The sequence below is a fragment of the Puma concolor genome, chromosome A1, assembly GCF_028749965.1.
Source record: "Puma concolor isolate L17-30 chromosome A1, mPumCon1.1.hap2, whole genome shotgun sequence".
NCBI classification, from domain to species: domain Eukaryota; kingdom Metazoa; phylum Chordata; class Mammalia; order Carnivora; family Felidae; genus Puma; species Puma concolor.
In genome coordinates, this window is record NC_141667.1 from 52,420,666 (window position 1) to 52,434,290 (window position 13,625).

Genomic DNA, 13,625 nt, shown 5'->3' on the forward strand with positions numbered 1-13,625 from the left:
TGTCATATAGAAAGTGTCCTGTGGGACCCAGAAATGCAATCCCTCTTGGTCATGAGAACCAGGTACCCCAGGGGTACTCCTGTGTGGGCTGCATGTGTCCTCCTGTTGATGACTGGGCTCTAAGTGATGCAAGCACAATGGTGGGCATGACTGGCTGAGAGACATTATGTAGCTACTACAGATGTTTGGGTGGGTGGGACTGGCTCCTACCCTCCTTGGGACAAAAGTCACTTTGAAGGTACATCATTCTGATCAAGGCTGCCTGTTGGGTGCTATAGGAAGGAAGGTGCTTTGGAAGAGTGCCTGCTAAGAAAGGTGTTAGGGGCAGGGTCGGCCCACATGGGAACACTGGGGCATAGTAATTGGTGTTCAAGAAGTAGATGGAGAGTGTCAGAACTAGTGCCTACTAGCATTGGCCAGTTAGGCTGAAGGAAGGCAAGAAAAATGGAACCTTTCAGTATTTCTTTTTCCAGGAAAAGTTCCCACAGATCCCTGGCCTTCTGGCACATGCCCTAAAATTAGTCAATAAATCTTCCTGTATGGCCCAGGGCTTTTCAAACTATTGACTCTGCTGGATCTTAGAATAAGTGATATTGTGTGTATGCCCTTTAAAAGTGGAGTCTCAGTTTCCTATATCCCTCTGCAACTCTCAGTTAAGCTCCATTGATTTTTCAAATGTTATGGGAGCTCATTTTCTTGGTGCACCAAACCATGTGGTTTGCTGTGTTAGGGATTTGATTTTGACCAGATCACATGTATGCTCCTCCTACCATTGATTTTTTTTTTTTTTTATGTGTGGAAGAGTTGTTTTACTAGTCTTCAGATCATTCTCAGAGGGAGTTGCTTTATATGTAGCTGCTGCCTTGGTGTGTTCATGGGAAGAGGTGAGTTCAGGATCTTCCTGCTTCACCATATTCCCATTGCTCTCTATTTCTGAGCCTTTCTGAGGTTCTTTGACTTTATCCTGGTTTCTCACCCTGTAGGTCCTTTGCAGAGAGAGGAAAGATGATATCTAATCTATTTACCACTCCTTCATTTCTTTTCCATTTTCTTTAGTTTCATTGATCCCTCCCTTTTGCATCTATTTCTTTCTGTGTCTTATTGTTCTTGAGCTTTTAGACTTTCTCCTTCCTTAACTCATATTCTAATGGGATTTTAGAAAAGAATGGAGAAAAAAATGTGTATGTCAATCCATCACATTTAAGTGGAAATTGAGCTGATTATTTCTTTTTATTTTTCAGAAGTTAACTTTGCTATTGTTGGTTATTTGAGTCTGCCAGGCTTTCATTAACTAGAGACATTTGGTTTCATCTTGGAAGATTTGTATTTTTTTTAAGGTTAAGAATTTGTCTTTAGAAGATTTTTTTTCAAGTTGCTGATATCTTCCCAAGTTTCAAAGCTTGTATGACTGAGCAATACATCCATTCAAGAGAAGGGGTAGAAAGTCTTAACAATCTGGACTTACCAACGTGGACCCAGGAGCCTTTCACATATCCAACAAATCTGCCATAGAATATTGCTGAGCTATATTAGTTACTAAAAAAGTCTACATATCTCTCAGACATAGCACATGTCTCCTGTTGCTGATATCTTCCCAAGTTTCAAAGCTTGTATGACTGAGCAATACATCCATTCAAGACAAGGGGTAGAAAGTCTTAATCTGGACTTACCAACGTGGACCCAGGGGCCTTTCACATATCCAATAAATCTGCCATAGAATATTGCTGAGCTATATTAGTTACTAAAAAAGTCTACATATCTCTCAGACATAGCACATGTCTCCTGTGCTCCATGTTTATGTATCTACAGTCATTAGTATCATCTCTGAGTGTTTTCTGCACTTTTCTGAGATTCTGTGTTAATTTGCTGCTGCTTCTGTCTACCTCCTATATTTCTTTGGCCACAAAATATACTCATACAGCTGCTTCTGTACTAGCATGGTGTGTTCCTTGTACCATTTCAGTTCTTACTGCTTCATAGACCCTGTAGGTATGAAAGATTTTAGAAATCATCTAGTGGCTACAAACTTGTATTCTACAGATTAAAAATGCTTTTTAAAAAACAGAATCTTAGGGAAAAGGCTGGCATATGAAACAGGATGAGAGCTTCTCTGGGTAATGTAGGGAAAGGAATTTGACCATATCCATCTCAGAGAGATAGTTTAAATACCACTGATCCTTTTTAACTCTCATTTTAAACACAAGTGTCTGAGTCCCTGAGAGGGAAAGAATTTGCACAAGGTCATCCAGTAGATTAGTCCAGGATTTGAATTAAGGCTTCCTTATACTACACCAGTTGCTCTAGATGCACAAATCATGACACTTGAAGGGAAATTGTGGAGACTCTAAAGTTAATAGTCAAACAGTGGCCTATTAGCTGGGCTACCCCCTTTTTTGGATGCCTCATAACCTTGCACTCCATCTTTAGTCTTGTATGAAAAATTATAAATAATAATTCTTCCTGAAACAGCCTCCTTCCTGCCCCAGTATTTGTGTACTGCTGGCTTGTTAATTTTAGTTTGTGAGACCTAGTTCAGTTTCAGAGACCTAGTGATGACCACTATCATGCCAGGCTTCTTTGCTGTTCAATAGATGCTAATAAAGCATAATCTGCCATCCTAACAATCGCTGCTGCCTGAACCAAAATGCAAGGGCAAAGATTACGTTGGTCTGAATTGGATTTGAAAAGGCTGAAAGAACAGGCTTTGAGTGCGCAGTGGAAATGCCGGTTAAATATTAATTATAGCAGCACTGCTGGTCTGTGGAAGGTTCAGCAATGAGCACTAGAGAGGGATTATCGAATGCATGCAAGATGCTTCTGCATGTGGAATCCAGGAGTGTGTCTTCAAACAGAGTCCAGGGAGCCTCGGGTGGTTTTCTGCAACTTTCCTGGTGTTCAAGGTCTTTTTGGCCTTCTAATTTGCTCTTTTTATTTACTTCTCAAAATCACCAGGATGAGTTGGCCAGGAGCTATCTTAGGGGCAGGTTTTAATTAGTGGCTTGGGGATTCAGAAAGTGGCAGTGAGGTAGATTGGGGTTCCATAACCTCTCTGCCCCACTGATTATTTCCCACGTTTTAGGAATGAAATACTCTTGTCTACCATGATCCAGACACATAATTACAACCAGTCTCTTTACTTAGTGGTTATCTACACACAAACACAGAGCATTAATAGCATGGGGTGGGGGTGGGTGGGGATAGTGGTTTGCTTATGGATGTACCAAGCTGTAGGCAAGTAATAATTTCCATATACCTCAACCCCTGGCAAACTTTTAAATTATGTACATTGAATAATTTCCTACAGATCTAACTGCCTGATAGATTGTGTGACTAATTGTTTCTTTCCACTTAAAATGGGAGCCTCCTGGTAGGCTGTATGTTTTGGTGCAATTATGTCGCCCAGACCAGGGCTGAGACCATTTTAGCCCCCTGAAGAGTGTGCTAATTGTTCTGAAGTATGTTGCCTGGTGTGTGCCTCATTGCTGTAGTGGTTTTAATGGAACTTCTAATTAAAAATAAGAAGAGAGGCAGGGCTGGGTACATTCCTCCCTCATCAGGGGTTCAGGCAGGGCCCCTTTGAGCATGGCAATGTGAGCCTTCCCATGGTGGGAGCCAGCTGGGGCAGAAATTAATGTGCTTCTGGTATGGTTTATCTGCTAGGCACAGACAGGCTGTTGGAGCTGTAATTAGAGCTAGGCCAATGTCATCATGTCTTCCAGGGTGCCAGTCCTTCTCCTAGGCTCTGTGCCAGTGTTTGGAAGTTGTGTCTATGGAGAAACTGGGAGGGAAAGAGGGTGTAAAGCTTAAGTGCCTGGAGGTACAGACAAGACCCTGAGGGAGTTTGTGAGACAGAACTGTGGAAAATTACATGATGTGCTATTTACCAAACACCAGGCTTTCTGTTAGTTACAGTGGGCTGGGAATCTGGTCTGGGTTTGGAATACTATTCCTGCCTCTTATTAATAGTGCATTTTTGTATAAGGTACCTAACTTTTCTGAGTCTGTTTGCTTACTTATAAAATGGGAATAAAAATACCAATTAAAATTTTGATGCTATTTTGGTGTCATGGACATAGAATACAAGAATGTGGGCATCTTACATGAATAGTCACTTTGTCTCTCCTCTGTGGGCCTCCAGTTTCCCATTGCTCTACTTCCTTCTCCCCAGACTAGTACTACCAGAGTCATTAGAAGAATGGAAACAGAAAGAGTTTATTAATAACTGAGCCCATGGCCCAAAGTATAAGAGGGAAAAGGGAGTAAAAGAGAGGTTGGCCTTCCCTGTGGGGTGAATCTTAGCTTAGTTGTGCCGTTTGACCTCATGGAAGGAGGAAACAGAAGAGAGAGAAGAGCCAAGGATGTATCTGGAACCATTTTAATATTAGGCCCTCAAGAACCACTGATTTTCCTGGAACATTAACCATTGTATCATCTTCTGGTCATTGCCTTTAGGAAGAGAAGGAGGAGGAGGCCAAGGCAGAGACCTCCTGGGATGGGGAGAGGTAGATGAAATGCCTCTCCCTATCCCTGCCCCCTGGATTTGTAGTCAGGAGTAGATGAGAAAACATTTTTTTTTTTTCTTAAGAACATTCTTATGAGCTAGTCCCCTACTATCATTGGCCAAGCCTTGGTCTAGCCCTAGGATGAATCATTTAGGACCTGTTACTTCAGGCTCTGTCATTCTAGAAGGAATGATTTAAAAAAGAAAGAAAGAAAAAGATCTGAGTAACTAGATGTGTCTGTATTGAGTTCTGTAAGTGATGTGTAGAGAGCTTTGGGAGGTCAGCAACTAGGGATAGCTTTATGGAAGAAGTGGTCTGTAGAGGGCTATATTCGAGATTCAGGCTTTGAGCAGGCATTTTAGGTAGAGGAGATGGCTCAAACCAAAGGCACAGAGGTGGGAAAGTATAAAATGTAGTTATATAATGGGAGCAATTATGTTTCCTTGAACATGGGCTCTGAGCCTGGCAAGGTAGATCAGGGCCAAGTAATAGAAGTCCAGTGTATACTTGGCTCAGGAACTGGGGCATAAGTAGAGCACACAACTCTTATTTCCTTTGGGAGTTATCTTAATATCCTTCAGATTTCTTCCATAACATCTGCTTACTCCTCCTGCTCACCATCCCCAAGCTGTATTTGTGATTTGCTTAGCCAGTCAACAGGTCTTCAGTTGACTTACTAGTGCCTTTAATTATCCTTTACAAGAGGTGATTAGTCTGGTTTCTAACACATCTACTTGAAAAAAGATTTCTTATTGATAGGTTGAGTGAAAGCTTCAAGAGCATTTACGAGTAAACGGAGTATGTATTCTTACAGGTGAGAATCATGAATTCAGAAAAATCTGGGGTCCTTAGAAGTCTCTGACCAATCCCCTAATTTTACAGATGGAGAAAGAAAGGGGAAGAAAACCTTCACAATAAGAAACTTGTAGATTTGGGGGTCTGGATCTCCCAACTCTAAATTCAGTCAGGGCTCTTTTCTATTCTATGTAAGTATGTAGCCTAGTGGTTAATATTTTGGGCCCTGAAGTTGGGCAACTTGGGGTTGAATTTCTGCTCTCAGCCACAAATTTGCCTGTTGACTTTGGGTAAGTTATCAAACATCAGTTTGCTTCTCTATATAATGGAACAAGGAAACCAAGTGGAAAAACACATTAGCATTTGCAGGGGACAAAAAAAGGAGGTATATTCTCTGTCCTATTGCAAGAGCTGTCTGATGTGTAGGCCATCACTTCCAGGGGGTGAAGCAAGGGATTTCTAAAGAAAGGGTCTTCTGGTCAAAGGTGTATATCCCCTACCCCTCTGCTCTGGCCTGCCACCCTGCCTGAACTCCTGCTTATTCTTTGTGATGAAGTACCCCAAAATGCTGTTAAAATAGATGAGTTACCAAAATCTCACATTAGGTCATGATATTAAGACCATGGCCTGAAAGACATCCTCTGATTATCCAGAACCAATTGATTGAATGGGTCTATTTGGTAAAAGCACCTGTTAAGGGTATCCCATAAGTTTTATTTTCAACATAGACTGTATCTTCTAAATTACTGTCTTTCAGCCACCTGGGGCAAGCTCATGAGCTATCTGAGGATAGCAGAGGTGATTCTCATTCTCTGGCAAGTTCACCCTCTTATCTGGGCCTTGCATTGCCTCTTTGGTTCCTTGCTCTTTAAAAAGAGAAATGTTGTCTAGAAGCATAGCAAATGTTAAGCTGCCCTAGGTTCTTGTACTTCCCTCTTAAAAGAGAGCTCTCACTGCCCAACATACCGGTCTGTTACAAATGGGGAAAGCAATAGGATGTTTCTTTTAAACATTTGTTTTTGTAAAAGGGACAAAAGCATAATACAGTCCTTCCTTCCCTCTTTCTTTTCTTTTTCTTTTTTTCCCTCTCTTTTCTTTTCCTTCTTTCTTCAGAAAAAAAAGGTGGGTTGTTTTGAAGGCAGAATCGGAGGCTCAGAAGCAGCAGTTGGTGGGGCTTCAGAATTCATTTCTGCCCCTGCAGATGGGAGAAGAGAATTTGGCTTACTGGTATAATCCCCTTCTTCAACCATAGGCTGCCCATTGGCAAAGAGGGTGATATGAGGAGTTCTGGAAGGATTCCATGGTTAAACAGGTCTACCCTGACTCACCTGCCATGTGGCCTGATATTTTGAAAATTTTACTCCTTTTCATTAATATTCTGATGTTTAAATGTCCAATCAGCCCTGGAAAGGATTGCCAGTTAATCTCTGGCTGACAAGATAGTTGAAAAGCCCTCACTGAATGGTTAGGAGACCCCAATTCCAGTTTCAGTTCTAATTCTAAATTACCTGGTAATCCTTGGACTCATATCTGTTATCTGAGTTTTGTCATCTGCATCTGCAGGAATATCTTTCATTACATCTTGTGGGATAGAGGTTAGTTGGGGTAGGAAAAGCCTATAATACTGGGGGAAAAACATTTTTCCTTAAAGTTCAGTTAAGTGTCTGGTCAGCCAGCTTCCCTTTGTTGAACTGGGTTTGAAGGCAGGCACTGAGGATAATATCACCTCCCAGGTGGTCTTGGTTCTTGAGATGCCTGGGCTTCTCTTCCCTCAGGCCTGACCTCTGAGGGGCTGGCTTCTCTTGAAGACAGACTGAGAGGGCAAAAATGGTGGCAGTTTAATTTTTTTTAAGTTTATTTATTTTAAGAGAGAACACAAGTGGAGGAGGGTCAGAGACAGAGAATCCCAAGCAGAAAATCCCCTGCACTGACAGCATGGGGACTGAAGCTGGGCTTGAATCTGTGAAACAGGAGATCATTGCATGAGCTGAAATCAAGAATCAGATGTGTACCTGACTGAGCTACCCAGGAGCCCAGTGATAGTTTAAATATCAGCAGAGGAGGGGCTTAGGGGCCGTGATATGCATGGAAGGGGCTACTGGAGACTCAACTTGGTGCTTTATTTATAGAGAAAGCAGCTGTGTTTAAGGGGAGGTGGAGGTATTGATGGAGGTCCTAGGAGACTAAATCTGCTCTTCCCCACTCCTTAGACTCCTCAGCACCTTGAGTGAGCCTATGGCCTGTTTGAGGGAAAGAGGTGTCCTAGCTCTGGTTTCCCTCATGACAGCTGGAGATAGTGGCTGTCCTGGACCTGCTTTAGGTATTTGCCGCTTACTATTCACTGAGGTGAAAAAGGCAACGAGGGACCTCAAAAAGGCTTAGGGGGTTCATTATCTTCTCAAATAGTGTTGCTCTTCTCCTGCCTGCTATACTCTGAGACCAGACCCCATCAATGAGTTTCTTCAACAGCAAGATTCACAACATTGTTGAACCCTGCCATTTGCTAAGCAGTTGGAACATAGCAGAGAACAATATTGCAGGGTCTCTCCCTCATGGGATCTTCCACCATGTGTGTGCATGACAGAGAATCAGACAGCTGCACAGATACTAAACTAAAGGCTTTGATTGCACAGGGGCATTCCTGCACTGTAATCTCCCCCAAATAGCTCTTAGAACCACAGAACGTTAGAACCAGTCCTGTTCCTACCTTGAGCATTTGAGAAAAACCAAAAGAACCTTAGTTTGAGGTTGAAACCTGGTGAAGGGATTTATCCAGAGTCACAGTGGATACCACTGGCAGAGTGGACTTAAAATCTAGGCTCCCGGTTCCTGGCTCAGTTCTCTTCTGTCTTGTTTACCTTGCTCTAGCTACAGAAGAGTCCTCAGAAGCGGCAGCTCCTCCACTGATGCTAGGTGGCACCAGAACGCCTTTGAACAAAAAGGCTCTTGTTTCAGCTCCTGTCTGACAATGCCCAGATCCTCCTTGTGGGAGGCCTAAAGTTGGGATGGGCAAGATTCCTTCTGTAGTGCTCTCAAAAGGCCTACGTGCCCCAGCTCACAATCCCCATTCTTCTTTTTTTTTTAAGTTTGTTTATTTTTGAGAGAGAGAGAGAGAGAGTGCAAACGAGCAGGGTGGGGCAGAGAGGGAGAGAGAGAATCCCAAGTAGGCTCTGTGCTGTCAGAGCTCGACAAGGGGCTCTAACTTACTAACCGTGAGATCATGACCTGACACAAAACCAAGAGTCTGACGCTTAATCATTGAGCCACCCAGACACCCCATCCCCACCTTCCTTATCAGTGAAATCCTGCCTGGGTTAGAGGTAGGGGTGTGTGTGTGTGTGTGTGTGTGTGTGTGTGTGTTCTCTAATTTCCTGGGAGAATTTGCTCCTGTATGATTGATTTCTCCTAGGACTCTCAGTGCAGGATAGAAAGTTCTGGCTAGGTGATCAGCTCACTGGAAGATATTTTAGGGATGTGCAGGCATGAGTTATAGTTCTTCTTAGCTATTAGTATTTTCTGAGACTTTTGTGTGGGTGCTCAATCCAGCTGAACATGGTGTGGTCTTTCTTCAGGTCACATTGCCAGTCTGTAACAGAGTTGTGGTGGAATTCTAGCTAACTACTGAACTACCTTGCCTCTCAGGAGAATGGAAAAAACCAGACCCTCTGTCATCTGGTTCCTATCTGCCCCTTCAGTCCCATCTTGTAGTTGTGTAGCTTTGTGGCTAGGAGTATAGGCTCTGGTTTCAGAGTCTTGAATGCTGCCTCCCCACTGGTTGTGAGACTGTGTCCTATTTATGTAACTTGACTTTACCTCAGTTTCTCCTTTTGTAATCGAATGTAATGTGATGGATTGCAAATGACCTCAAATTTCTTTGTAGATCCTATCATTAAAGGTAGAGGATATTTTCCCAACCCCTTGAAACTGGGCTGGCCTTATGATTTGTTTGATAGAATACAAATCAGCAGCACTGATGATGTGTGAGTTCTGAGCCTAGGTCTCAAGAGGCTTTGTAGATTATGTTCTCCCAGAACATTGCTGACATGTGACACTGTTGGTTGATGATTTTAAGGATGGGAGATCCCAGCCATCCCACCTCAAAGAGAATTGTGAGAACATAAGTAATTGTATTAGTCCACTAAATTTTGCGGGGAAGGGGAGTGGTTTGTTATGTCACAGAAACTGAAATAGTAGAAAATAACAGTCCCTATCTCAGAGGGTTGCTTTGAGGTTTACATGATATGCACTTAGTCTAGTGTGTAGCACACAGTGAGCTAGTACAGTTGTTACTATAAGCATTATCACAGGGTCACTATCTCTTTTTTATTTGTGTTCTAGTCATGCTGACCTTTCCTTTTTTTTTTTCTCCTCCTCCTCCTTCTGTATACCAAACTTGTCCTTTTTAGGACTTTTGTAATTAATTCTCTCCGTTTGGAATGGCCCGGTCTTATTTTCATGGTTGAAGTCTCCTCTCTTCCCGTCCATGGGAAGACCTTTTCCTGATCACCCTGGGAACCACCCCGTCCCTTCTTCTCCATTCTTCTTTCTCCTCATGGAGTACAATGATCCTATTTATTTACTTGATTATTGCCTCTCTTCCCTTTTAGGTTGTAATTTCCTTGAGGGGAGGAGATGGCCCTGTTTTGTTTCCTATTTTATCCTTGCTGCCTAATACGGTGCTGTGTATAGCAGGCACTCGATATTTTCTGAATGAGTGATTGAAAAGAGGCACCTGTATCAATCGGGAATTGAGCCTAGTGTCAGGATTCCAGCAAGAGGAGAGTAGCCAGGTTAGAGTTTCAGACAGAGGAGACTCTCTGTGCTGCTGCTTCTAATTCCTACAGCCATTTTGGTTTGTGTCACACTCTCATGTTGGATCAAATATGTTCCTGATAGTCTGACAAAGTGTGAGTTTAAGACTGAGTCTCTGTCTTAAACTCACAGCCCCTAGCACATCACAAGGCATCTAGTAGGGGCTTAACAGAAGTTTATTGGATAGATAAATGGATGGACAGATGACTAGAATAAATGAATGAGTGTGAAGAAGGATGGGTGAACAAATGAGATGGTGCCCAGAACTTCCGGCAATTGTGAAAAACAATATTTATTTCTTTTTTTCTAATAAAGAATAGCACATTTCCAGTCAACCAGTAAAAGAAAAAGTATAAAAATTACTAAGTACAGTCATTAGCATAATGTTATAGGAAAAATTATAACCTTTTCCCCTAAATGGCATGTTGGGTGGTCACAGTTGCTTTGGTTTCAAAGGGGGGCAAGAGTAGGTAATAAGCTATCTCAGGTGGCCCAGGACTGAGGAAATTTTCAGTATAAAACTTGGAAAACCCCAGGCAAACTGGGATGGTTGGTCATGCAAGAAAGAGTGCGACATCACAATGTGATGGTACTCCTAGAGAGTACAGTAGCAATGACTCAATCCAGATTTCCCGAAGCCAGTGTTCTTTCCACTATTCTCTTCCTCTCTGAAACATCCCACCTGTCTCAATATGGCTTGCAGGAGTGGGCAGGAATCAAATGGGGGAAAGGGTGGACCTTGAGATCCAAGTTTTGGCTCAATCTTCTCATTTGGAACAATTCATATCATTACTGCTTTGCCTCTCTAACAATCTCCATGTAGGATTCTCCTGTTGGCCATTATTAGTAACATCATGTGGCACAGTCAGTAAAACAGATACAGCATACTGACTCCAGGATAATGCTTCAAATGGTCCCTCCAGTTAGGTTTGTTAGCAGAATGGTCAGTGGATGAGCTCAGTTTGCCATTTGCTAACTTGATTGTTGAGATCTTTTTGTTCATCTGGTGAAAAGTTACTCAAGCGTTAAGTCAACTTGTGTGTGCGGGGTGCTATGACACTTAGGCTCAAAGACTTATCACAACATTGCATCCATCCCTAATATACAGGGATTTTGCTGAATATTTAGGTACTATCCTAAAGAGGAGAGGGTTCAGTAGCCTTCTCTGGCTTATCTTAACAACTGGGGACAGGCTATACTTGCCCATAGTATACCTTAATTCTCTTGATAGCCTCTTAGAATTCTATCAGCCATTTTTAAAATTTCAATACTTTTTTGAGTTCTTTTACATTTTGGCACTTATAACTCTATGGATAAGAAGTTGTGTAATCCTTTTACCTCTACAGTGAGACTTACTCTGATTCTCCCTAAAATAACTGAAGCATGGGTCGGTGTCTTCCAGGTCTTTAAGGTATAATTGTTTGGGCTCAGTGTTGCTGTCATGCATACTATTCAGCGTGCAGATGTATTAAAGTCTACCAATCTTAGAGCTGAATGAGGATGTGTACTTGTATTTTAAAAATGAATAAATAGCTTTAAAAAAGAATACTGCTCCTATCCTCTTGGTACAGATTGTGGACATATGGTCTATTAGCTAAAGCTTGGGGTTTCCAGTGCACCCATTTGCTTTAGCATGTTCCTTCTGCCTCTTACACTAGCTGTGAACCTATCATTCTCAAAAGTCTCTGTGACACTGAGTTAAAATCTAGTTTTAATCTTTAGATATGGTTTTCTTTGGGTTAGAGACAAAAACAACCCAATTCTTGATGAATGAAAGAATTCATATACTCAAGATAAAGTACCTGTGTGTATGGGTTTCTTTTGAAACTTTAATTCTTGGCACAACAAGGTGATGTGTCTGGGCTTGACAAGCCCAGAAACTTCCATACCTTGAGAAATTGCCTGGGTAGATATATCTCTTAGAATATTGGAAAAGTATGGCCTAGTTGCATTGGCCACTGGCTATACTTATCTAAAGGGCCACAAGAATGTCTCTGGGCTAAAAAAAATTAAAACTCAATGCATGAGAAACATAGATTCCTTATAAAAATTCTGTTTGCATGATCTGCTACCTGGCAGCAGGAGAAAGGTAGAGGGTGACTGGTTTCCAGTCTTTTTATGTCAAAGCCCTTGGGGCCAGCACTTTCTTCAAGGAAGTCAAACCTGGTCAGGAGAAAAGAACAAGAATGACACATCCTTTCCTCCATGAAAAGGAAGAGTCATGGGTTAATTAGGCCATTGATTGGGTGGTTTCCTCTGAGTTTATACAGATTTCTGCAGGCTATTCATATGGTCAGTGAACTCTGGGATCAGCGATGACTGCTCCTGCTTGAGGGCCAGTACTCAGCAATCTGTCCACTTGAGTAGGTTCCAGAAGCCATTGTCCTACTAGACCCAGAAGAAGGTATTCCCTGGATTAGAGTTTAGCTGAGGAGTCCTCTGGGCATGGATCATCCCTCAGATGGTCTCTACTGCATTTCTCTCCATGCAGCACCCAGTCCTTCTTTCACTTGTACTTGGAAGGGCTAGAGCTCTTTGGGCTGTTGGCTCTGAAGTCCTGTTCTGGGACAGGTGGCACTGGATGGTGGGTATGCTGAGCCTCTTCAGGAATGGGGGCAGGCCTCTGTCTGTTTCTCCAACTCTGGATTTCTAGATCTCTTTTGTCCATGGGGAGTTTGTCAATTTTCTGAGCTTTTAAGATCAGAGACTTCCCATAAGTCCCTTGTAGAGATAGGAAAAAGTACCTGGTATGAAATAAAAGAATAAAGGCATGTTGGTTTTTGTTGACTTCTTGAATTTCAGCATTGAAAAGGACCTTAGAATCTAACTCCCCACACAGGGCAAGATCCTCTTTGTTACACTCCTGTTGGCTATCAAATCTATGTCTAGGCATCTCTGGAATTGGGGAGTTCAACAATAACAAAATATAATAGCTAACATTTATTATCTACCAGGGCTATCCTAAGCGATTTAGGCGTTACCTTACTTCATTCTTCCAACAATCCCATGAAGTTGTACTTTCATTTCTCTGTATGTACAGATGAGGAAACTGAGGCACCAAGAGATTAGTGATTTGTCCAGGGGAGCCACACAGTGATGGAGTAGTGATCAGAATCAAGCACTCTGGATCCCAAGGCTTTTATCCACCATGTACAAGGTGGTGCATTCTATTTCTGGGCAATTCTAAATCAGGAAAATGTACTTCCTTTGTAATGTCAATGCTTTGTCTAACTTATTAATGTTTAAGTAGTTTCTAAATACATGTTCTTTCCCTGAATCTGTGGGTTGACTTGACAGCATCACTATATTATCACTATTTGCTAGATGAAGAAACTGAGTCCCTAAGTGATAAGAAGGGTTTCCCAAGATTTCCAGAGAAGTTAATTGACCTCCCTGAATGGTTAACTCAGGTGTTTCTTTCCCCCTGCCAAGTTGAAGGTAGTGGACTCTGGATTTGGGAGTCTCCATCTGTGTTTAGAATCTAAGTTTAGGGAAAAAAGGAATGAGAAGGTGAAT

General features: G+C 42.1%; 1 protein-coding gene across 1 annotated transcript in view; it reads right to left on the bottom strand.

The window, feature by feature from the left end:
- Positions 1-10,707: 10,707 nt before the first annotated feature.
- Positions 10,708-13,625, bottom strand: part of ATP10B (ATPase phospholipid transporting 10B (putative)) — a 270,818-nt gene continuing 267,900 nt past the window's right edge. The window contains exon 23 of the mRNA XM_025924747.2: positions 10,708-12,853. Within this exon, the coding sequence (XP_025780532.2) occupies positions 12,616-12,853 (238 nt within the window). The 3' untranslated portion in view covers positions 10,708-12,615. The remainder of the gene's footprint in view (positions 12,854-13,625) is intronic.